Genomic DNA, 24,228 nt, shown 5'->3' on the forward strand with positions numbered 1-24,228 from the left:
TAGGAGGACTGTTGAGCAACGCGGGGATCATTGGAACAGAGATCAGGTCATAAGGTCTCCAAGGTGATGGATATGAGATCATCTGTCCAAGCAGTCAGCCAATGAGAGGCACAGCAACAAAGCTAGCAAATGCAAACACCAAAAGGGTGGATAAACCCTTTATAAGGTGGGTGCAAAAGAGGAATCTTTGGTTGGATCCTTCAGGCAGCTTCGAGCCAAGATGGAGATGGACAAAGAACTCTGCAGCTGAAGAAGAGCCGGGGCCACAGAGCCAAAGACTGTTCTGCACATGGGGACCAACCCGTTAGCCCTGCAACATGTGGCTTCAAATTGCACTTCTCTCATCAGCTGGGTTCGGACCCCAAACACAAAGACCAAGGCAAAGAACAAAGGCAAAGAGGAAGAACTGGTGTGTTCCTTCGGTAGGACCAGGAAGAGCGTGAGATGAGGAGAAGGAAGCTACAAAGCTGCAAGACAAGAAGCTGAGGACCGCTACGCGCATGAGGAAGTCACCCTGAGGCCCAAGACCTGCCGCTCTAAGTCAGTACTCTTCCTGTACTGGGAACCTCCTGCTGCTGCAACACCTTCTTCATCATCAGGCCAGTTCTGGGGTTCAAGATGCCAAACTCTGTCCGTCTCTCTCAAAGTTTCCCTCTTTTAGTTCACAGTGTCAGCATTAGGGAAAGATAGGTTAGATTATTGATTTTACTTATTTGATTATTTCTGCCACTGAATTAAGCTGTACTGACCCTTGCAAAATTGCCTTACTAATAAAATAATTAGCATTAAGAAAATCTAAAAGATGTTGTGGACATTCAATTAATGAGTCACCTTAAAGTTCTTTGATGGTCATAAAATAGCTATGAAGTTTGATTCTGGGACGAAAAAGTGGAAAATGTTTTATAGGTTGCTTTTAGCCAAAACTAAAACAACACCCTTGGGACTCGCACGAGTCATTAAAACCAACCTGGTTCAGTAACAAGTGCAAGTTGTAATAAAGAGAAAGAGCGACCATTAACAGGTGTGCTCTGTGAAACTAGCTGATTGCAGGCTGCTCAATCTGGCTAATTCACAGGGTGAAAAAGGGTGGGACATCTGGATGGAGGTCGTCAGAAACCAGGCTAGTCTTTCTCGATGCCAGTTTACTTCAGTTCTGGACAGGGTAAAATCCCAGCAGATTTAGGAAACTCAATTCAGCCATTAGATGGAGAGCTGGTAGCACATCTCCCTCCTATGAGAAGGGGAAGTAGAGAGAGAGAGAAGGGGCTGGGGGGTGTTGCGCAACAACAAGGGGCAACAAGTTTCATGAGTCATATGGAACTTAATTCCTTTGCTCTCCTGCCATCTTGTCTGTAGTAAGTGTTCCTGCAGAAAGTTGGCGTGTCTGTAGTTCTGACTGGAAGCTCTGGTCTTCTCTGTAGGAATTGTAGTTCTCTACATCTCTGCTCTCCTCAGTGTTCTATTTCTATGGTAATTAATCCTCTGAGAACTTTCATGTGTGAGTGAGACACAGAGGGGCAGACAAAATTTTATCTCTGTTTACACGTTACACGACAACAATTTCGGGTGAAAACGGAAGAGTTTTGTTGCATTTGTAGTGTACATTTACACGAAACCACCGAATGTTTTCACTGATACTGGCACAGATTGAAAACTGGTTCCAGAGTACAATGTTTCTGAAACGTACCGGTGTCCGTTGTCTTGTAAACAGAGAAAACGGATCTTTTCTTCCAGAGAATCCCCAGCTCATGCATAGTATGATGCAAAACATAGCTGCTTCCTACAATCCACAGAAGAAGAAGAAACTACTGACAATGCTGGTGTTACTACAATTCGTGTTTCCCCATCAGATACGGTTCCCTCAGTGTCTTTTCACCGCTCCACACCGCACAGGTGGCAAAATACACAGCTGCCTGTTCAGCACTCTTATCTAGAGAACTACGAACACCGTGAAAGCTCAAACAAAGTTCAGCAAAGCTATCCCACTTTTTCCAAAGCGCCCAATGCGCCTTAATCAGACAATGCGTGTTTTCTCCCAATCTATGGGAGAACGGTAAATGATGGGGAACCGCGAATCTATGTGCCTTTAAGTAGAACTGTTTTTTAAACACATGCGCACTTAGTTTCAAAGAACCTAGCACCAACTAGTGGCATGGCGAGAGCATTACACATTTTTGATGTGTACCGTTGCTGTATAAACAAAGATTGTAATTTGAACGTTTTCATGTAAATGATCTAACAAAAATGTAACAAAAATTTTGTTTTTGTTGGATCATTGTCGTGTAAATGCCCCCTGAAGTCTAAAGGCCTCAACATACTCGGGCGTACTTCAGTCTGTGAGGACTCGAAGCAGACGTCCGCCGGACATGTCCGCGCCAGGATAGATTTTTATGACCGTGTACTCGGTGTCGCACAGTAAAAACTGCCTGATGGAGAAAGTGTTTTCAAATCAAATTGGTTTTCATGTGACACCGGGCTGATAAGGCTGGTAACTATAACTTTACTCATATAACCCAGGGTTATACGAGTTCTCATATAACCCAGGGTTATATGAGTTCATACTGTTTCAATGTTGAGGTCAACATGATAAAAGTCAACATAAAGTTGTCACGGGGACGTGATAAGACACGTAAGCGAAAATACTTAACAGCAACAGGCTTTATAGATTCACGCAAATATTGACATGGTAAATTATGCAGAATTTTGGGAACAAAAAACAAGACATCATCCCTGACTTCTTTATCAGCAGCGAAGCAGAGAGGTGGTCCAATAAGTTAAGTCTGACTCTTTTTTTTTCCTCCCAACAACAGCAAGGAATAATGATCGAGTATGTGCTCATTTTCGATTGCTGCACAAATTATTACACCGATCACAATTGTGCTTTCGGAACATAACAAACAGAGCTAATTGAATGGATCCCTGATTGCAGCTAAAGCCAGTGCAGCCTCCTGCTGCGGTTCACTGTCTTTGCTGGATGAACCAACATGTCACTGCCTTTCTCTGTCCCGCACCAAGAGGTGAGTTAAAGCTTCTCAGATGGAAAAGAAACAGAGCTAGGCGCCCAAATAGATAATAAAACGTGCTAGTTCTCATTAAGATTGTGTGAAATAAAGGAATTTCAGGTAATCAGTACGCTCGAGTATGAAGACACAACCGTCCGCAGACAGTACGCACGGAGTCCGTGCGGTTCATGGAACGCGCACAGTATGCCCAAGTATATTGGGGCCTTAACAAAACAGTGTCAGTTAAAATTAGTTTTGATTTGAATTTGGCTCCTTTTTTGCGAATTATGTCACCATGGTTACTCAAAATGCCAACAAAAGTAATAGCGCCCCATCATGGGATCAAGCCGCACGCTTTGATATTTATATTGTGAGGGGGCACGCAGCATTGAAGAGCAAAACATTTCATTGTTCTCCTATGCATTGCTATGGCAGGCCACAATAAATGTAGAACTGTTAATATTTATTCCATACCAACCGGCTGCAACTGACGATAAAATTAAAGTAATCCTGTCAATCATCATATTTTATGAAGTTTTTAAAGGTTTTAATGTAATATTGAGAACTAAGTGCACAAATGTAGAAATGTAAACTCTACAGCTTCTTTGGTCTAATAATATATGTAAAGTCTCTCAGTGGTGACAGACAGTAAAGATAGTAAAGAGACCAGATTTATTTTGCTCTGTTTATATTCAAACTAGTGCCAGAATTTTAGTGAGTTCAAAATTTTAACACAATTAATTGCAATTGGGGTTTTTTTGGTAACACTTTATTTGAAGGGGTGTGCATAAGACTGACATGACACTGTCATAAACATGGCATAACATCTGTCATGAACATAAAGAAGTCTTTATGAATGTTTATGACATTTGTCATGAAGTGTCATTCAGTAAATAATGACACTTTTAATGCAAAGTTGCTCTAAAAGTTGCATTGAAAGTCTATTAAAAGTGCCAACTTTGCATTAAATTATCATAATTTACAAAATCATGCAAAAAGTTGGCACTTTTAATGGACTTTCAATGCAACTTTTAGAGCAACTTTGCATTAAAAGTGTCATTATTTACTGAATGACACTTCATGACAACTGTCAAACATTCATAAAGACTTCTTTATGTTCATGACAGATGTTATGCCATGTTTATGACAGTGTCATGTCAGTCTTATGCACATCTATTCAAATAAAGTGTTACCTTTTTTTTAACATACAAAAGTCCTGAGCCAGAACCTTTGCATTGTGTTTCTGTAACAGCAGAACCCACTGGAAGAAGATCGGTTTCTTCTTCCAAACTGCTCTGATTGAACGCTGGAAAACACTTCTGCTGTGTTCAAGTAGTGCTAAAAGGAGTTAGCCTATCACTGAAGCTATTGAAACCTATAATATCACCTCAATACTAAACATATTGAGGTGAGCACCTTATGCATTCATAGATCTAACCTGGGATCATATTCATGTGAAACACCAAAAGGATCGTGGCCTGTTCCTCAGGTTCCTTACCTGCAGCTTATCCTCATAGTTGACCTCCTCTTTGTTGGCGCGCAGCTCCTGGGTCAGGTGGAAGGACCTGCCCACATGCTCAGGAGACACAAAGTCATTGATGACTTGGACACAGCTGTGAAGATTCTGGACCTGATGGACAAAAAGACGTGCGGTTCAGCACAGGACAAATGGACCACAGTCTACTTACTGCAGAAATAATTACAAAATACGAAAAAACTCAATGAAATATGTGCTTGGTTGGCTTTGGTCTTGGTTGTAACCATGAATCTTGGTGATACGTTTTCTACTGTCAGAGCCTCTTATTCCTCTTCACTGGTGTGGGTCCAGTAGCAGAGTGGAGTGAAGATTTGGTCAGTCTGTGAAGATTTAAGGGTTGTACCCATGGCAGACTGACCAAATCTTCTCTATCACTACCAAACAGTTTTTGGAGGAGGCAGTATGATGATGTGGGGCAGCATCTCCATCACTGGTTGTCATTGGGTGTAAAGTTTGTCCCAGACAGACCAACACAACCACACCGCCTCTGAGACGAATGCTGCGTGGAGAAAAGGACACCATCCCACAGCCATGTAGGACCAAGCTGGTGAGCGCCGTGAGGGGGAGTATCAGGATGACTTGGGTTCTGTATGGTTCGCCCATGTTTGTTAAATGACCCAAAGGTTAAAACTTAAAAGCGTCCAATCCAACAAATGGCTTCAAACCAGAATCATCATCAGAATGAGCTGCCTGGCATTGGCAGAGAGGGTTTGGTTCGTTTTTCTTTGGTGGAACCAACAAACTGAACTCTGCAGGTCAACACTGATGACTTTCTCTGACAAATGTGTCTCCATGTTGAGGGAAATAAACAGGCTTTCCAACAAAAACACAGCCAAGAGGCATTGCTACAACAAAGGCATGAAGACATGTGGCTGTGCTGTAACTACCTGGTGCATGGCCCCTGCAGGAATGAGGACCGAGTCTCCTAGGAACTGAACAACAGTCCAGCCTTGAACTCCGTGCTCATCCAGGAGTCGCTGGCGCTGCTTCCTGCTCAGGTACCAGCTCTGCTCTCTGATTGGGTCCTGGTCCAGACACACATCCAGACCTTCCTCCTTACACACCTGACAAAGGAAGAGAGTTTGTGAAGTGACAATATTATGTTGTGTAATATGGCACTGAATGCACTGAAGAGTGGTCTGAGTCTGCTGCAGGTATTCCTTGCAGTTACCAACCTTGTGCAAAAATTCCCGGACTTTGTCCATGTCTCTGTTGAGGTAGATGTGCCAAAGTGCTCCAGGTATCTCACTGGAGTCCTTCAGCCGCCTTCGAACGCCCTCGTCTAAATCTTCCTCCTCAAGACGCTTCAACACTCCTACAGACACATAGTCACATGCTGCTCATACAGAGCTTACCCATTCATTCTGTTATCGCTTTTTGTCACATTTAAAGGTTCTAGACAAACAAATAGTAGTAATAATAATTGTGAACAAGGTTCTTCTACAATCATTTTTACCTTGAAAACAGAGCAGTTCAAAAGTTAATTCATCCCAAACATATGCATTTCCTATTTGTATTTCTTAAATAGTACGTTTTGTTTAAAATTCTCAGCTGATTTTAGAAAAACTAAAAGAAAATTTTGTCACACAGGTTGCAATTTAGTCACACAAGTCTCAAAAAGAATCATTTAAAATTACCGGTTTTGGATAGGACTCCATTCCCTTTCGCCACTCCGACATAAACCAGGACAGACACCACATCTGATACTTCAACATGGAGGTTGGCAGTTCCAAAGTCTTGATCCTGAGATGCAGCTACACCTGCAGCGACAGACAGCCTTTAATCACTGCTGCAAAAGTGAAGGCAGTGGAAGATTACACCTAGAAAGAACATTTAAACATCCCAGGAAACAAATCCTCCTGAAGGAGTTTCTTCTGTTGAAAAGATACTGGTGGTTTTATTACAGACCTTGGTCAAACAGGTCAGAAGTGTTCAGCAGAAGCTTTTCCAAACTTAAACCAGATTACTGCTATGCATTTATGCCTGGTGCTTTAATTTCAGCCAGCTGGTATAAAATTTAAACTGTCTGCGTTAAGCTGCTAACGTTGCTGACAGGATTCTGTTTTTACTGACATTATAGAAAAATATTTTCCCTCTGAGGACAAGAAATGCATTTCAAAAACATAAATAAAGAGTGGAATCTAAACCAAATCAAACTCCTCCAGTAATCTGCTATAGTTATAGAGCCAGGACTGTTAGAGATTTCAAGATCTTTGCCACTATAATATATTTTAGCGTGATCAGTTTCCTTGGAAAAACATAATGACTGGTTAATAATTTAAGGGATGAAATCATTAAAATTTGTGTTAATATTTAAGAAATAAACAAATGCCATTTTAATTTCAGAATTTCAATAAACAGAATGTGTATTCTACTTTATATTTCATGACTGAACATTTATGGTAAAGTTAAAAAAGATTTAGTAGGATCTGTGACACAGGCTGTGTCACAGATCCTCAGCAGGTGTTTAAGTGTTGGGTTTTGGAACAAATGATTATCAAAAACACCAGAAATAAGTCACCTATGGCAACAACTAGGTTACATCCAGTACGCTGCAGCACTCAAAATGTCAGCCATGTAGAGTTAGAAGTAGCAGTCTTAGTAGAGCACTGGCTCTTGTCCATTTAAAGGTAGGACTGAAAATACTGATTCCAAAAGACTTGAATCAAAGTTATCCAGGGATTTTATGTCAGTTTACCATGCATTGCAATCGTCTGAAATATGTTTTCACCCTTTATAATTGCAACAAAATAAGAATAGTTGTGTCTTTAATGTGTTAAAAAGGTACAGAATGGCTGACACTCAGCTCTAATTTGTTTTTCTGCTGTTAGATGTCTCTAGACCTTACACACTTCACTTTTAAGCCCCCGGAAATAAACACTGTATCTCCATGTGAACCCTGTCTACAATGAACAAACTAAACCTGAGCAGGTCGTCCTGAGCTGATCCTCTTACCATATGCACAACATAGTCTTGGCCCGAGGTCAGGCCTGACGAAAAAAGATGGCAGGTGTGAGGCAAGGTTGAGGCTCCCTTCTGGATCCGAATACTCTGGCAAAGGAAGGTTCTTCATCAGGTCGTCATACCTGAAAATATATTTATGACAGACTATAAAATAAAGCTGGTTTTATAGAGAACTTTATCATTTCATGACTTGGCATATAGTTGTGCAGTGGAAAAAGATAGGCCTTTTAGAGTTGCTCCACAGGATATTGAAAACACTAAATCTAAGAAAATACATCAGATTTATGCCAAATTTAATGCATTTGTCAAAATTTCAGCGGATCTTCTGACATACTACATGGATATTAACCAAATGATGCCATAAATTTATGATAATGCTGACTCATCATAATTTTATTAGTGCACACAGTTGATCAGTTGGATTTCTGTTTTCAGTCAACTTATCAGAACCATCAAAAAGCCATGACATCATCTGGGCCTTTATAAATTGCTTTTAATGTATAATAATCAAACTGAATGCAAACTTCAGAATTTTAAAAGCTGTGAAAACTTTCTCTTGGTCATTTTTTGGCATTTACTAATCTAGAATAAGTTCAGTAATTCTAACTGAACTAAAAGAAGAAATCTTAGATTTCATTTCAAATAGTGAGAAAAAATTTATTTTTATACACTGCATGAAAATATCAGTATGTTTATAAAATTTTCAGGTTCAACATGTGAAACATATACCTTGATGGCATCAGAGCCATGAACTCCTCCCCAGACGGCCAGTCCTTCAGCCGGTAGACCATGGGTTCACTGTCTTTGGACTTTGGTCGCTCTTAACAAGGAATAGCGTTTTAGTTAGATTAAATAACAAAACTAATGAAGTCAGAGTGAGATCTAATCAACCTGTACTCACTGGTAATGTCTTCAAATCCATCCCAGAACTCCTTTATTCCAGAGTTGGACACCACCTGGTCTTTGCAGTTGAGCAGGTCTCCCTGGTGGTCTGCAAACTCCTGGTTAAAGGAATCAGCCTTCCACAGGTTGACATTCAGTCGCTTATGGATCCCAGACACCAAAACAGGCTGGAAATGCACAGAAAACACAACAATTAACTGTCGAGCCTTTACTGCTGACTGTAAGCGTGGTAGTGGACCTCACTGTACCTGTCCTTGTTTCCAGCACTCTCTGAACAGCTTCCAGTTGTGCTGATTGCGGTGATCTTTGAGCCACAGCAGCCGCCTGTTGTTTAGCCACGAGTGAGGAATGTCTGGGTACTGATTGGCGGAATCCTCCGGCACCACTGTAGGCAAAGTGGCTGACTTCTTCCTTTGTGCTTTGGCGTCGTCCGTACCAACGGTTGTGAGGTTGCTGTTGTTGCTAGGGGTCATGTGATCTTGTTTAGTTGACAGCTTGGTGGTGATGCTCTGGCGGCTGGCAGGGATTTTATTCTCTACCACTGAAGCAATTATGTCATCCAGGATGTTTGGCATGGTCCGGCCATCCTTTCCAGTCTGTGGACACACAAAGAATATTTCAAGAGACTCAAATAAAGCAGCTCCACTGTGAATTTGAAAACCTTAAGCTTGTCTAAGGTGATGCAACAGTGTGCACCATTTAATGGGATTAATGAGCTGGGCAGCTTACCTGTGCAGCAGTAGAATAAACAGGTGCAAAGGCAATTCCTGCATCAGTAGAACCCAGCTTGAGCTTTCCTGCAGTGGTGGTGAGCAGGTCTCTGAGCGTGGAGCCCTGTTCTGTGCTGTTAGCCACCAGAGAGGGGTTTTTACACTGCTGCAAGACCCCCTCCCCATCCTTCTCCTCTTTCACACATTTACCTGGCACCACTGACTGCTTGTTTTCTGTTACAAAAGAAGAGCAACAATTTAGCAAAGTACTTTCTGAAATTTCTGAACTTAAAATACCAACTGTGAGATAGTGACAACAATAATAAAAAAAAGTCACTTCCTTTTCTCACCTTTCTTTTCCTCCCTGGATTTCTGCTCTGCAAGGTCAGCCAGGAAGTGAAGCGGGGACTGAGACTCAGGTGGGGTGACAGGTGTACTGTTGTGGTCACTGCCAGGACTGCTGCCCCCCCCATGCCCTCCATTGGTTTCTGCCTTGGCTCCTCCTTCCTCTGGGTTCTGCTGGGAGCCAGGCTCAGCCTTCACCAGAGACAGCTTGTTACTGTGGTTCAGCACGTTCTGTAGCACCTGGTGGACAGAAACAACACAGCTACATTTAAAGACAGACTGAGTGAAGTTCTATAAAGGGCTATATACATCAAATATGACTTTTAAAAAATGTGTCCATTATTTGACATTTTGAAATTAGGCCTCTGTCTCTTTAAAAAAAAAAAACCTGATCTCTTTAAAATTCCACCTTCAGGAAGTCATCAGAGCATGGCTCCTCTATTCATCCTTTACCAAAGTTTTAACAAAATCTGCACTGAGAAGTAGCTCCTATAATGAGCTCATCAGATGCACAGTTCCACCAGGTATTTACTAATTGCTGCTGGCTAGTCTGAATGAGCTGAGTGGTGGACTGGCAGAGGAGGGTTGCTCTTTGAGGTGGAAGCTTGAAAACTGGTAGGGCTAGGTCCATCCAGGTGTTTTACACAGCCATGTAGATGAAAGAATTTCTCAAACAATGTATAAAAGAATCAAGGCAACACTTCAGGTATGTTTTTATGAGGGAATAGAATCATAACATAAAGCAAAAAAAAGTAATTTTTACAGAATACTGCTTTATTAAATTCAACAACTGGACACAGATTGAAGGTGAGAATCTTTAAGAAATGTTTGAACTGTTGACTTAGTCTGTCTGCAACATGAGCAGGTCGAAAATTCTGCAGCCCATCTTGTAGTTTTATTGCCCAGTTGAGGAGTTAAACAGGATGAGGGATCAACATGTGGGGAAAGTCTCTTCAAATCTTCATCTTAAATTTCCATTTATTTAAAATCGAAGATATGCTTAGAAGCAGATCACAATATGCATGTAAAAGTTTGTTCATTATGAATGAGCCCGTGATGTGCCAGAGTGGGGCAGACTGCAGTACCTGTGTCACTCCATTGGTTGCTGGAAGCTTGGTGAGAACGTTCTGTTTGGTGGAACACGGACATTTAAACGGGATGTTGCTTTTGTCTCTCAGGGTGTGAATGGAGGTCACCAGCTCTGTTAACACTACAATAAAAAGAACATTAAATGTGAAAACATGTTAAAAGACAAATGCTACAGCAAAAACATACCATAACTATACATAATGAAAATATAAAAATCAGTAATACCCATCACATTAAAAACAGACATGAAGCCAGCAGATAGCGTACCTTTGCCAGGGATGATCTGTGTTGGCATGAGATGCTTATGGTCATGGGGTTGACCTTTAACACACTTCAACCAGCCATACAGCTCTTTATCTAAACAGAGGGATGACACAGGTCATTAGCTTCAGAATTAGCCAACATCCGAATGATTCCAGCCCAATGTCTACAAAAATACTCATGCTAATGCAGACAACAAGGTAGGGAACTTTAATCCTCTGGTGACTACTGAGATCGAAAAGTCTTCATAGTTAACAAAAAGCTGTGAGATAAAACTACTTTATTCCAAGGAATTTATGGGAGATTTGACATGTAAAGCTGTAGGTTACATGTTAGGTCTTTAGTTTGTTTTCACAGCATTTTGAGGATCAGGTTTTCAAGTGCTGCCCGTCCACAAAAACAAACACTGACCTTTGCAACTCCTTCTCTCCTTGGCTTTGTAACAGTCGAGGCAGACCACAAAGCCACATTTCTGGCAGACCCAGTGGATGTTAAAGAGTGTTGCTTCACAAGCGTCACACATCTCTCTAACCCCTCTCACTGCCCGCTTCCATGCTAGCTTCGCTGAAACAGAAAAAATACACATTCTGTGTAAAAATCTGAGCAAATGTTTTACGGTCAATGCACAAAAATGAAATCCTGTGTGAATTGTGGCATTTTCACATCTTTAGCAGGTTTTAAAACTAAACTACATCTAGCTTCAGGAGTAGAAACACAAACAGAAAATTCCATTATTCACAGGACGAAAAATGGGATTTTCGACACCTTGTTCTGCCATGTGCATGGAGATTGGGGCGCTTTCGGCAAGAGATTTTTGTCAGAGTTGAGCACTGCCAAAAATGGTCAAAAACGCTGTGTGTCTGTGTTCCCCTATCATCCCCCTCCCCTTGTGCCTAGCAGAGGTTTTCGTATAAGTTTTGTTAGTTAAGCACTAAATATAACTCACGGATTATGAATCATATTCTGTATAAACTAAAAAGGAGACAGCTCAAAGTAGAATTGAGTAAATAAACATCTATACATTTAAAACATTTTAGCAATTAATTATAATAAAAATAAAATATACTGTCACGTAACTTTTGAAAAAATAACTTTTAGAATGTATTTTTTTCTGTCAACTTTCATTTAACACTCCAGTCCAGTTGGTGGCAGTAATGCGCTTTCATAGTCGGTCAAGCAGCCGCCATTAAACTCCAGAGGAAGATTTTCACCCACGCTAACAGGTGCTACCCAACATGAACGAAAATGCCCGTGCGTTGTGTGAAATGGTGGAAAAAGTCCTATTTCACGGAGTGACCTTTTCAGTATCGTTTTGATATTAAGCAATGTTCCGGCGGAAAACAACAGATGACACCGCGGCGGTCCAACAAGACCGAACTCACGGTAAGAAAGCTTTTATAAATAGCGAGCACGTGGAGCGAGGCCAGTTGCTTTGTTTGTTTCTTACAGAAAGCGGTCTGTCGTTTTCTTAATGCCGAAACAAGTGTAGGGTGAGATTTTGTATTGTAATCTCTATTACATGTGATGTTCTGAACTCTTAAAAATACTCGCATCTTCTTTGATTTTTTCAGACCAGCAAGGCAGAGTGTGATAAGTAGTAAAGATCTACAACATGGGACGGAGGACAGATATGAGGACGAAGTCATGAAGCCGGTATGTGTTATGTACACTCACTGCATTGATTCCCGACTGCACAATGGCTGGTTGAGAATAATTTAAACTTATTTACTTATGTATTTTTGAGAAAGCGATATATATGCTACAATATTTTTTTAATTTTACATTTTTTTCCACAGACACTCCAGAGAATGGGAGTCACATTTGTGTCAATCAGACTCTTCAGGAACGTTCTGATGTCCGTGATGAGAACAGAGATGCAACTGTGTGTGAGTATCTACTATTTGAGAATGTTGATGATATTTTATGCTTCAATATTGTTTATGTACATAATGTAATTATGCTATGTATTGACAATGCACGAAAATGTTTTCCAGCTGCATCCAGGACCTACTGCCAGTCATCTGGATGTAGCTAAAGAAAAACAGGTAAGATGTATTACTAATCTAGAGATGTCACAATTCCTTGAATGATTAAAATCCATCAAAGCAAATTATCTGCCTCAGAGTTTGTTGAATTATGTTTTACTATTGCATACTGCTTTTAATTCTTTTTTTTTCCCAATTGTTTCCAAGTGTTTTCTCTTTTTCAATAAAGTTTTTAATTTTCTGTAAGAATGCATTAATATAATGTGGTTTTTTTGTTTTGTTTTTTAGTTTTAATGTCTTATGTGAGCTTACTAAGCTGGAAGTTGCCAAACAATTTCACTGTAATTTCATAATCACTAAAAGATGCCTGTAGCTCATAAAGATAGTCTGTTCTGTATTAACAGCTGATGGAGGAAGGCAGAGAGTACTGGCAGCAGAGGAGGTGGCATTCTGGGAGGATGGCATCTATGAGCGGGTGTCAGGATGGACCCCAAGTTCCTCCAACCAGGAGCTCAGTGACATCAGAACTACATTACAGGAAGAGACGTCAGGTCTACAAGACAGGAGAGATTTTGGGCCTGTCCTGAACGCAGCATAATGTTTGATCATTTTTGGACAAAAAAACACTGCCAGATGGTCCAGAAATGGACAAGCATTTATGTCTTATTTTGTGTGCAAACAGTAAAAAAAAATAAAATGAAATAAAGAAAAAAATAACTTCTGAGGCTCTTTTATGTTCCTCATATATGAACAGGTTGCAGATAAGCAATATCAAATGAATATATTTTAATACAGCATTTATTTTTTATATAGATTTTTCAAAATACAGCATTAAAAATATTAATGATTGGGGTGGGGTTTATTTATAAAGTCATAAGTGTTATCCAATGGGCACACACGTCAACCAACCAATCACATGTCAATGATGAACTGTGATGTCATTTTTTTTCATCCAATGACTGAGAATCCACGTGGGTCTGCTGCAGCACCTTTGCATATGCCCTCAAGGGCTACCATCCTGCAACTTTTAGATTCACCTCTGCTCCAAAATGTCTGAATTCCCTCACCAGCATTCATTCCTCTGCAATAGGTTTGAAACGAGCAGTTTATTTGATCCTGGTGTGTTTGAGCAAAGACGCATCTAAAAGTTGCAGGATGGTAGCCCTCGAGGACTGGAGTATTCGTATGCTAAGAAGAGTCGTTAACACCTCCCGCCCGCCCGCTCCCCCGCACCGCCACTCCCCTCCTCGAAGGATTCCGCAATCGACAGATTTCGACTCCCGTGAGTCGTGAGACACTGAAAATGTAGACTGTCGATTGCTGTCGATATCTGTCGCTGACAAGCTGCGTTCGCGTCAGAATACAGGGTCAAAAATCCCACTTTTCGTCCTGTGATTGTTTTTAAAGTAAGCCGTGCTTTAAGAGATCTGCAGCTCAGGAGAATTAGGTATAAAAACTTGTTTAAATTTATCACTAAAAATGTAAAGAAAACTGCCTTCAAACACATCTACAGTTATGAACCACCATTTTTCTTAAAATTACATAATTCCCCATTAGAGAACATGATAGTTGATTTTAGTCTACTCACCATCCTTCTTGACCCAGCTGGCTGCAGTGTTTTCAGTCATCACCATCTGACAGAACTTATCTCCTATGTAACTAAGGATGTACTTGGCAGTGGTCTGGTCCAAGTGGCTGTCCTCCAGGGGCCCGGGGACCCATAAGGCCAGGGCCTCTTCGTCAAACTGGTCTGGGGTGGAGAAGCCATCCATTCGAATGACTCCATTTTTGTTGAAGGAAAGCCTGGATGGTATTAAAAATAAAAGGTGAAAAGGTGAGATTTTTGTTTAAAGATAAATACAGCTTCTGAGAACACCACTGGAAGTTCAGGAAAGTTTTTACATTATAAAAAAGATTTTTTTTAATGGAGAGGGGAAGAACACTCTTGAAACTCAAAACCTCAAATATCACAGCAATGACCCATTTATCCATGATGTCTGCACTGTAAGAGACTTGCATGACTTACTTTTAGATGAATTTATCTAATAATTATTTGACCACTTGGGGCGCTCCTTTCTGAGCAATTTTATTTTCAGATGTTCAGTATATATATAAATATGAAACATTTTTAAGTAAATAACTATGTTGGATGTCATCGTGAGCAGGATACTGTGAATTTCACACCCTTGATTCCGAGCCATATGCAGTATTCTCAGCAATTCATCAAAAGCAGCACATTCTTCAAAGAGTGACAGGAATCCGCCATGTTTACTCACATAAAACACAATTCACCACCACACACAGCAAGATGGAAAACATTGCAAGGCAGCTTTACAATAAGACACCAAGAATTAAAAAGTTAACAAAACAAATCAAGTCAAAAGTAAAAGTAGATGTTAGTGCCTCTTTGTCTCAGGAGAACCAGAGCTATAAGAGTCAGATGACAAGTTTTGTTAATGGTCTTGTTAATGTCAAGCTATCTGACAAATCACACACAGTCTGGGCCAACTAACTGCAGAATGCCTGAAAACAGAGTGGAAACACAATATTCTGTACAGGAGGACTACAAAAATGGAACTACGGTGGCAATGTCGGATTACATCTCCATAAAAAAGGTATAGGATTATCAATAAAGCAAAATCATGGAATCAAATCTGAAATAGAAAAATAATTATGCTTCAACATTTGTAACTGGACAAAGCTCATGTCATCTGAAAACCTGACTAAAGTAAAGAAAATATTAAAAACTAAATGCCTCCTCTGGGACACAGATGGGTGAAAAAGCCATTTACCGTCTGAAATAGTAGAACCGGCAGAAGACGGGGGAATGTGCTGGCTCCTCCCCCTTTTTACTGCGGACGACCCGGCACTCCCGACACTTCTGGAGGTTAGGTCCAATTTCTGAACATGAGTCATCCTGCAGAAAGGACTCCCCTGTCTGCTTGAGCTTCTTCACTTTCCTCCAGTCCTTCAGCACAGAACGAGGGATGCCATCTGAATAGAGCACACACCAAGTCATTAGGGTTGTAGCGATGCAATAATTTCACGATACGATATACGATATTCTGATCACGATACGATATGTATCACAATATTTTTTGAACAATACAATTCGCTATGATTCAGCACAATTTTGTGATTTTCTGAAAGATTTTAGAAGGACAGAGTGATTTTAGTGACATTTTGTGTTCCATAGACTTGAATTTAGTTAACTGAAAATCACCAATCACCAGTGAGGGAAAGGTTAAGTTGTTGTGCAAGAAACTTCTGGCAAACGTCTTTCCCTGCTTGCGTGCAAAGAAGTCGGCCAGGACTGATAAAGAATCTTTGTTTGGACAGATAAGAACTAACAATTTGACTAATGGTCTTCTGATGGAGCAGATTTAACTTTCAGGAGGTCAGCCCCAGAATTATCGGAACTTCCAACACACATCCAGGTTGAGACGGAGCCAGAAGCGAGGTTCAGTAACGCCATTGGTCAGAAGCTCTCCAATACACAACAGTAGGGCTGGAATAGTATAAGAACTCGATGTCAGAAGTAAGAGACAAGACATTTTGGATTCTGACGATGAAAATAAGACAATGAAAATGTAATGTGTGAATCCGCAGATGTGCATTAAATGTCTTCCTGTTTGTTTGTCTATCAGCAGAGAGAATGGAGTTTGTGTATATTTTCTTATTTCATGAGTTTAGCACCTTTAGATTCCTCTATAAAAGCTGATTAAAAGCACCAACTACACAATACCCGACTCTGATTGGACAGTCTGCAGCTGGACAAAATAAACCAAAGATGCAGTGAGAGAATTAATTTCTGTCATTTAATTCATGTGGATTTGACATAAAACTCAAAAGTTTAAACGGTAATCCAGGAGCAGAGTGAGGAGATTATCAGCCTCTGTAGACTCTCAATATGCAAATTATTGCACTTATGTTTTTTCTTTTGGACACTGTGGCTGCATTTTGGAGTAAAAATGCAGCCACAAATGCAGTCTTTTGGACTATGGGGAAAAATGCTTTTCTACCTTGGCTCCCGGAGTTAGTCGTGGCTGTAAGCTGCTTTCTTCTAACTGCTAAAGTAGTGGCTCCGCCTCACCCCGTAGTGATCGACTCCCTGCAGCTACGCAGCGCCGCTATTCCCCTGCTTGGATCTCTGAGTAGCTGCCTCTCAGACTGCCAGGATCTCATAGTTCTCTCAGTCTCTGATACTCTTTGTCTGTTGCTAATAATAATCGATCAGCCATTGTTATCATGGAAATCCTCACTGCGCCACGGATTCCGGCTGGGGTTTTTTTCCTCTTCGTATTCCTGCTCAAAACACAGCGCCGCTGCGCGCCCGCTTCGGATGTTATCAACCCATGTTCATTCTTCAGGTAGTCCTTTATATACAGAAGAGAAACCGCTAAGCTAAAAACTAATTACAAAGAGAATGCTACCAGTCGAAATTTGCATTAATTTCGCGATCTCACTGCTTTTGCAGCTGCTCCGTTCGCGCCGCTACTCCGTTCCGCTTCTCTTTAACGGTTACTTGCGCAACTTTACTTCGTTTCTCAGCAACAAAATACAGCCCGTGGTTATTTATTGAAGATTTTACATTTCCAAAAACACAGGAATCTAATGTTTCGTTTCGTTTTGTACGTTTGGACGTTTTGTTCTCATTCCCTCTCACATAATCGGAAAAGCCGGGGAATGGCGGCGCTTTTGACTTTTCTCTGACATTCGGAAAAATATGGTTTACTAATTTTAGCATAACTCCGGTTATACTTGGCCTGTTAACACAATTTAAAAACTGGTGTGTAGCTTATAATGTGCACTTTGAGCTCAAGTTGAAAGTGAGACTGAGGGAGGCGGAGTCGTGCTGCTACGCCGTAACAAACTAGAGTTAAAAAGAGGTATAAGGCCATGGACCCCTATGGTTTAGCGGATCGATCTTCGCAGATGAAAAATCAATACTCTGAGGGCGGAAAATATAGATATATATTTATATTTATCGATTTACTGAGTTTCCCCCAGAAAACTTGCTAAGCCCGGTGGTCGGGGCGTCGAGGAGATCCATGTTTTTGTATTAAAAGATATTAAGTTGACAGGAAATGTAAAAGTATTACTGTGTAATTATATGTTACGGGAAAACATCTCCAGTGAAATGCTATTTAAACCCACAACTAGTCTAAAAACAACAAATTTGCACTTCTGTTTAATCCAAATTAAGTCAGTGGCTCCATCAGGCCCCCAAGGCTTCAGGGGCCCCATAAACACTAATATTTTTAAAACAGACCACAGATGCATAAATGTAACGTTTATTGAGATTATCAATGCTGTTAAATTTGATTCAATTGTTTAGGCATACATAAATTTAAATATTTTAAATTGTTTAACATTTAGATGCAAGATTTTAAGGAGCTGGCAAGTTTACTTTGTAAAACTTCAAAGAACAATATTTATAGTTAGATTGTTTTGTTACCATAGCAACAATCTGTTGCTGTGAGTTTAATCTTTGAATTTACAAATACAAATTAGTAAACTGCGATTATAACTCATTGCTTTTTAGCATGGCCAATTAAACTACTCCCTTCTGCCATATTTCACTAAATCTAACACAAAAGTTGTTAGAGGTGCTGATGTTTTGGCAGTAAGAGGGGCCCCTAAGTCAAAGTCTGCTCAACACCTCATACAGCCTTGGACCGGCCCTGCATGATGAGGTAATCCGCTGCACTGCGCAGAGATGCGCAACAAACGGGAGATATAATTCAATGCTGCTAATGTGGTTTTAGTAACTCTTTCATTTCGTGTCTGTTGAGGTTTTTAATGGTCACAGAAACTATTTTGGTTGGCCGAGTTTATGGGACGAGTTTCTCAGATCTCCGTGCGGCCGCGCGTATTAACTCTAAGTAGACAACGCATTTGATATGGTTTGATGCATCGTGTAACTCAAAAAATAATAATAAAAATAATAATAAAATAATATAAAATCAGCATGAGGTGTGACTCCAAGGAGAGCGCGAAAGCTCCTCACCGGGCTGAACCTGCATGATGAGGTTAGCGCTGCTCGTTATACACAAACTCTCCGGCCAACCGGGACCACAGACATAAACTTTACAGGGAAGACAGACACAGAGCCACAGGCTGGGCAGCGTGTTGAGATGCAAACGCCGTATATAATTGTTCGTTTACAAAGATAAATGATTCTCACCACTCTGAATTCGCTACAAGTTATTTCTGCGGTTCACATAGAGCTGCTCAACCAGAGCTAACACGGTGGGTTTTAAACTCTTACCTAGAGTTCTCCAAAGGATCATAATTCCTCATAGTAGGTTTATGTAAATATCCATACAGGTCAGCCTGTGTCTAGTTTGAGTGAAAGGAGACGCGCGCGATCCCGCTGAGGTAAAGCAGCGGCAGCCTGGCCAGATTAGTCCGCGCTGTCGGGTTTAAATGCAATTATAAACCTATCTATTATAAACCTATCCTTTAGGAATAAATCTGCTCTGCTAGTGAAATGCTAAGAGCAAAAGAGACGCTTGCAGTCCATCCATCCATCCATCCATTTTCTTTACACCTTTGTTCCTAGTGGGGTCGGGAGGGGTGCGGGTGCCTATCTCCAGCTAACGTTCCGGGCAAGAGGCGGGGTTCACTCTGGACAGGTCGCCAGTCTGTCGCACACTTGCAGTCCGACTTAAAAAAAAATACAAAATAATAATAATAAAAAAATATTTCATATATATATATATATATATATGAAATATTTTTTAAAAATAGGCTATATTATTTTTTTTCTTCTAGAAACGTAAACAAGCAACGCTTAGCCTGGCGGCGGGGCTAGTAAAGCATGGCAGACCGCCAGGGGGAAACCCTGGATTTATTTATTCAGCCCTACAAGTCATTAGTCCTGGACGTGACGGATGGATTTACACAGAAATGACTCAGAATCAGTGGCGCAACTACACATTATTCAGGTGGATGCGAAAACATAGACCACCTCACCAGGTCATGTCTGCATGTTTCTAGTTAACAGTCACCCCACTGTTGCCAACGCAGTAACTTCCTGCTATATATTTAGCAACATTTTAGACAAAAAATAATGGTATCGGCCAAAATCAGAATCGGCAGGTCGATTAGATTGGTAAGCTGTGATCAGCAGGAAAACTGCAATCGGTGCACCTCTACTTTAAAACCTTCAGTGTTTTGCATCATTTTTTACATTTGAAGAACAACACTAGTCAGGGGAGAACACTGTTTCAAACATTAACAGTACAGGACTTACTGCTGCTTGCCAGTTTAAGCTTGGTCTTCTCACGAGCTGATCGAAAGATACCGTTGGGCTTCACATCCTCATCGTCCTTCTCATGGTCTCCTTTCCTTTTGGCCATGTCATTCTGCTTCTTCTTATAGGTTGGTTTAGACTGGCGCTTTGCTCTGCCCTCCATCTTGCTTTCACTTGTGTCAGAGTCGTCTCCGCCACTTTCTGACCCAGAGTCATAAGAGCGTTTGAACCCTCGCCTTGAGAGATGACTGGATTTCTTTTCCTCTCCACCTCCACCTGTTGATCCAGCATTCTTCCCCTCTAGGTTTCGTTCACTTTTGCTTCCAAAGTCTTTGTTCATGTCCACCTCACTGGACGTGGAGGCACTGAGATTGACTGTACAGGGCTTGATCATATCTGACATGGCCGTAGTGTTGCACATGCTGGTTGTGGTGGTGAGCAGCTTCTCTGCTTTCGTGCTAGAGGAGGCCGTCGTAGAAGTCTTGTCCTCCTCAGAGTGTCGTGTTAACCAGGCTTTCTTCAGCTTGTGGTAGTTACTGGGCTGTGCTGAACCCAGTGAGGTCGATCCGGAGGACTGGCCATTAGGTAACGGACTGGACGTGCCTGGTGTTGTGCTACCAGCTGCACAGCTGGTGTTACTAATCTCACCTGAGGAGACTCCGCTAGAACAGGGTGGAGGGGTGGAGCTGTGACTGGGTGTCTTTTCAACTGGATCCACAATCGATGAAGTGTTTCCAGTCGGCATTGATGCAGGACCAGCAGGGAGGTTGGTCTTAGACTGGGCTGCAGCCAAGGCAGCCTTGTGCTTTTTGAGATGTACAAAAGAGGACAAGTTAGGCTGATTAGAGGCGGTAATGGGACTAGAAGATGAAGTGTTGCTTTGAGCAAGTAGGGCTGTTGCTACTGAATTAGTCAGAGGCAAAGACAGTCCTGGTGATATGGAGTGTGAGTCAACACCTTCTCCTGAGAGGCTGGGCAGCCAGCCTCCAACACGTTTAAGGTTTCCAAACTCGGCTGAATATCCTGATTTTGGTGGTTTATTCTGAACATCAACAGCTGGTGAGAACACAACAGGGGACCTGCACATAGAGTTTGTAGTGCTGACACCTACAGGTCCCTGATAGCTTTGCATGGAGGTGACTTTATACGGAACAGAAACGTCGTCCGTATTTGCGTTGACTTGAATAACTCTGCCTCCTCCAGCTTCTTGAGCAGCCTCCCTCATATGCGGACATTCCCCTGGGAGCCTTGAAGGGTAGGACATAGAAACTTCCCTACGCAATGTAGCACCAGATTTGTTAGCACCAACTGGACTTTCATACCTAACTGACGTAGTTGGACGTACAATGACGGAGGCCATTGCTGCTTGAGGCTTACCCCTCAACACATCTGTGTCTCTACAGAACACACTTCCTCTTTCTTGAATCAGATCTCTACCATGCCATCCATCTGTCATAACATCCCCACTGATAGTGGAGGCCACTGAGGTGACAGCAGCACCGATTCCATGGACTTTGACATCCCTGAGTTCTGGCACCAGCGTGGGAGGCTTCTGTTGCTCTGCTGATGTTTTGGTTCCAGCTGTTGGTAAGCTGACCGGCTGGATGGGTGTGAGGGTCGGGGGTGACAGACGTCCACCATAGCCCGCTTTGTCCCTCTCCTTCTCTCGCTCTGCTGTCTCTTTGCGCTCCAAGGACAGCTGTGTGGGTGGATGGTAGACAGGAGCTCGGTACAGAGATGGCATTGCCCTGAGCTGGTGTTGCTGATGCTGATGATGGTTGGAAACCAAGGACAAGGAGGACGACGTGGAGGTGGTGTTGGAGGCGGCAGGACTGTGGCGATCCTTCCTATCCATGCTCGTCAAATGTTGATGAGGAATAAGAGTGGCCTGCTGGCTGAGCTGCTCAGTAATTTTCCCTGCTAAACCCTCTCCTCCCTCTGGTTGGTGCTTTATAAGAGGAGGAGGCTTGGAGAGAGAAGCTTTGGAGCTGTAACTAACCAAAGACTGACTTCCCTGGCTTTGCACAGTCGCCCCAATGCTGACCCCCACTACTTTGTCATAGTAAGAACTTTGCTCCTTGGAGGGATACAGCCTTGGAGGCTCATTCACAACGCTGTTTGAGATTGTGGTGTAGTAGCTGCTTTTTTCTGGCTGGATGACGTGGGGGTGAGCATGACTGGTCTTTGGACTTGAAGAGGCAAGAGCTGGTATCCGGACAGGGAATGCTGGCTCTTTGCTCCTGTCCAGCCCGGGGTCAGAGGGCCGCAGAATCTTAGCAGTGAAAGGCGCAACCTCAATGCTCTCCTTCAGTATTTGACGATTCTCCTCCTTGTATTTAATGGTCCGGTCTGCAGCATGAAATACTTCCTGAAAATTGAAAATCCACATATTGTCAGAAATCACAAAATTGTATTAAAATAATTTTATCCAACAACATTAAGGTGGTCAAAATTACATTAAAAGACCCATTCATTAATTCAAACCATTTTATATTCTACATTTATTATTCTTTGTGCTTTTTTTTGGTTTTTGCCTTCTGAAATTTTCTCATTAAGTTTATCACAACTTTTAATGGGCCTTTATGTCTGAAGTGAAAGCTATAATATTTTTAAAATGTTTTATAGGTACTTTAGTTTTATTTATACATTCTGCCACAACTTATGATCTGAATGTGACCTGCACTGAAAATAAGTTTGAAATTCCTGCTGTACCTGAGAGAGTCTTCAGACCTACAATAAATTATTTTCTTCCATTTTTTAAAATAAAAATATAGAATGTTAAAATCACAAAATGCAAGATTTATAATTACATTATTAAGCTATTTTAATGGAAAAAATGCTAAATGCTTTTGTTTTTATTCACATCTGTAAAGTCTGTCTGTTTACCATCAAAAACATGCACAGCATTCAGCGGTGAATGTCCTCACACTGTTAGCTTGTGCAGTAACAAAGAAAGCAGTGGTGACTGATGAACAAAACTGTGAATATGTCCTGACGAGGAGCTTTTAACAAATCTTAACTGAAATGTTTAAAGCAATGCTGTGAACATTTCCTCTTGGTTAAACAGGTTCGGCTGATTTGAAGCAGCAAGTCTCCTATGTGTTCTAATCTTTTTTTTTCTTAAATCACAGCTTTTCCTTTTCATGTTTTGAAATATAACAAAAGATGCTTAATAGGAGATTATTTTTACAACAGAATATGAACCAGGTCAAGATAAAACTGCTATTTGAAGAGTTCTGAATACAACATTTTTACTTTTTTAATCCTAAATGCAAAACGTAAATTATTTGTATAGTTTTGGTTTAATTACTGCTCTGAGTATGTTGGTCTTGAAGCAAATGGCCTTATTTGAGTCCGACTACTCCAGTTAACTATTATGTCAAATGTCTAAAGTATGTAAGATGTTCATTATATTTTTAACCTACATAATTTCCAGACTGAAATCCTTTTCTTTTGAATCACCCTGTAATTTGTAGATAACGATTAAATGATATAGAATTGTGCTCTCTTGTGTGAGATCTGGAGATTTTCCTAAAAAAGAAAATGACTGATTCAAGAAAAGTTTAAGTGGCAGTAGTACCTCTCAACACAAATGTATTTTACTTTATCAGGCAAATTCATATGCTAGATGTGAAGCTCATTTTTATTCAGAATCCCGCCCCCTCCTGTTTATTATGAATTTAGGGAAGACATGAAAGGTTGCCCTCTATCTAAAAACATGTTGACCTGGACCCAACACCAACATAATACCTGCCCAGCTACGGCAGCTCTGGCCTCTCTTAAACAATTCTGATCCAGCTGCTAGAGACACGCGTGTCACTATCTCCAGTCTGGCAACCATTGACTGGTCCTGAGATATTGCTTCTCATTGGATTTAAAATGTTACTGAAAGAACCTTAACAATATAATGAAAAGTTATACTGCATTGCTAGTAGCCTAGATGTTGTTTGGGTAAAACCGTCCAGAATTTTTTTTAGAGTCATTTTTACAACTTTGTGCACACACCTTCATTTTCAATTAAAATGCCTCAAGTCCAAGTCGAGTCCATCAAGTCGAATCTAAAGCCATTAAATCTGTAACTAGAGTCTGACTAGATTCAAACTCACATAACTTGAGTCCATGTCTCTGTTATTTAGAAAGCCTTTAGTGATGATGGCTTTGTAAAGAAATCATC

General features: G+C 41.1%; 2 protein-coding genes across 6 annotated transcripts in view; one reads left to right on the forward strand and one right to left on the reverse strand.

Annotated features, from left to right (window-relative positions):
• The window catches only part of jmjd1cb (jumonji domain containing 1Cb), a 180,195-nt gene that overhangs the window by 4,134 nt on the left and 151,833 nt on the right, over positions 1-24,228 (reverse strand). For 2 of the 5 annotated variants that reach the window (XM_017310811.2, XM_017310810.2), the window contains 17 exons: positions 20,055-22,422; positions 15,589-15,790; positions 14,385-14,599; positions 11,223-11,375; positions 10,818-10,907; positions 10,547-10,671; positions 9,467-9,701; positions 9,136-9,350; positions 8,655-9,002; positions 8,405-8,573; positions 8,233-8,323; positions 7,495-7,625; positions 6,177-6,299; positions 5,715-5,854; positions 5,427-5,603; positions 4,501-4,632; positions 1,688-1,780 (listed from right to left, as the gene is read on the reverse strand). In XM_017310811.2, the coding sequence (XP_017166300.1) occupies positions 1,688-1,780; positions 4,501-4,632; positions 5,427-5,603; positions 5,715-5,854; positions 6,177-6,299; positions 7,495-7,625; positions 8,233-8,323; positions 8,405-8,573; positions 8,655-9,002; positions 9,136-9,350; positions 9,467-9,701; positions 10,547-10,671; positions 10,818-10,907; positions 11,223-11,375; positions 14,385-14,599; positions 15,589-15,790; positions 20,055-22,422 (5,007 nt within the window). Of the gene's footprint in view, positions 1-1,687; positions 1,781-4,500; positions 4,633-5,426; positions 5,604-5,714; positions 5,855-6,176; positions 6,300-7,494; positions 7,626-8,232; positions 8,324-8,404; positions 8,574-8,654; positions 9,003-9,135; positions 9,351-9,466; positions 9,702-10,546; positions 10,672-10,817; positions 10,908-11,222; positions 11,376-14,384; positions 14,600-15,588; positions 15,791-20,054; positions 22,423-24,228 lie in introns of those variants that run through there. The other 3 variants (XM_008438211.3, XM_008438209.3, XM_081600525.1) reach the window with 2 other exon arrangements.
• Positions 11,880-13,515, forward strand: LOC103482195 (uncharacterized). The gene is made up of 5 exons (XM_081601142.1): positions 11,880-12,194; positions 12,383-12,464; positions 12,608-12,697; positions 12,806-12,856; positions 13,201-13,515. The coding sequence occupies exons 2-5, from the start codon at positions 12,456-12,458 to the stop codon at positions 13,381-13,383; spliced, it is 333 nt and encodes a 110-aa protein (XP_081457268.1). The 5' UTR covers positions 11,880-12,194; positions 12,383-12,455; the 3' UTR covers positions 13,384-13,515.

Source organism: Poecilia reticulata, chromosome 19, assembly GCF_904066995.2.
Source record: "Poecilia reticulata chromosome 19, P_reticulata-male-v2, whole genome shotgun sequence".
Taxonomy (NCBI): domain Eukaryota; kingdom Metazoa; phylum Chordata; class Actinopteri; order Cyprinodontiformes; family Poeciliidae; genus Poecilia; species Poecilia reticulata.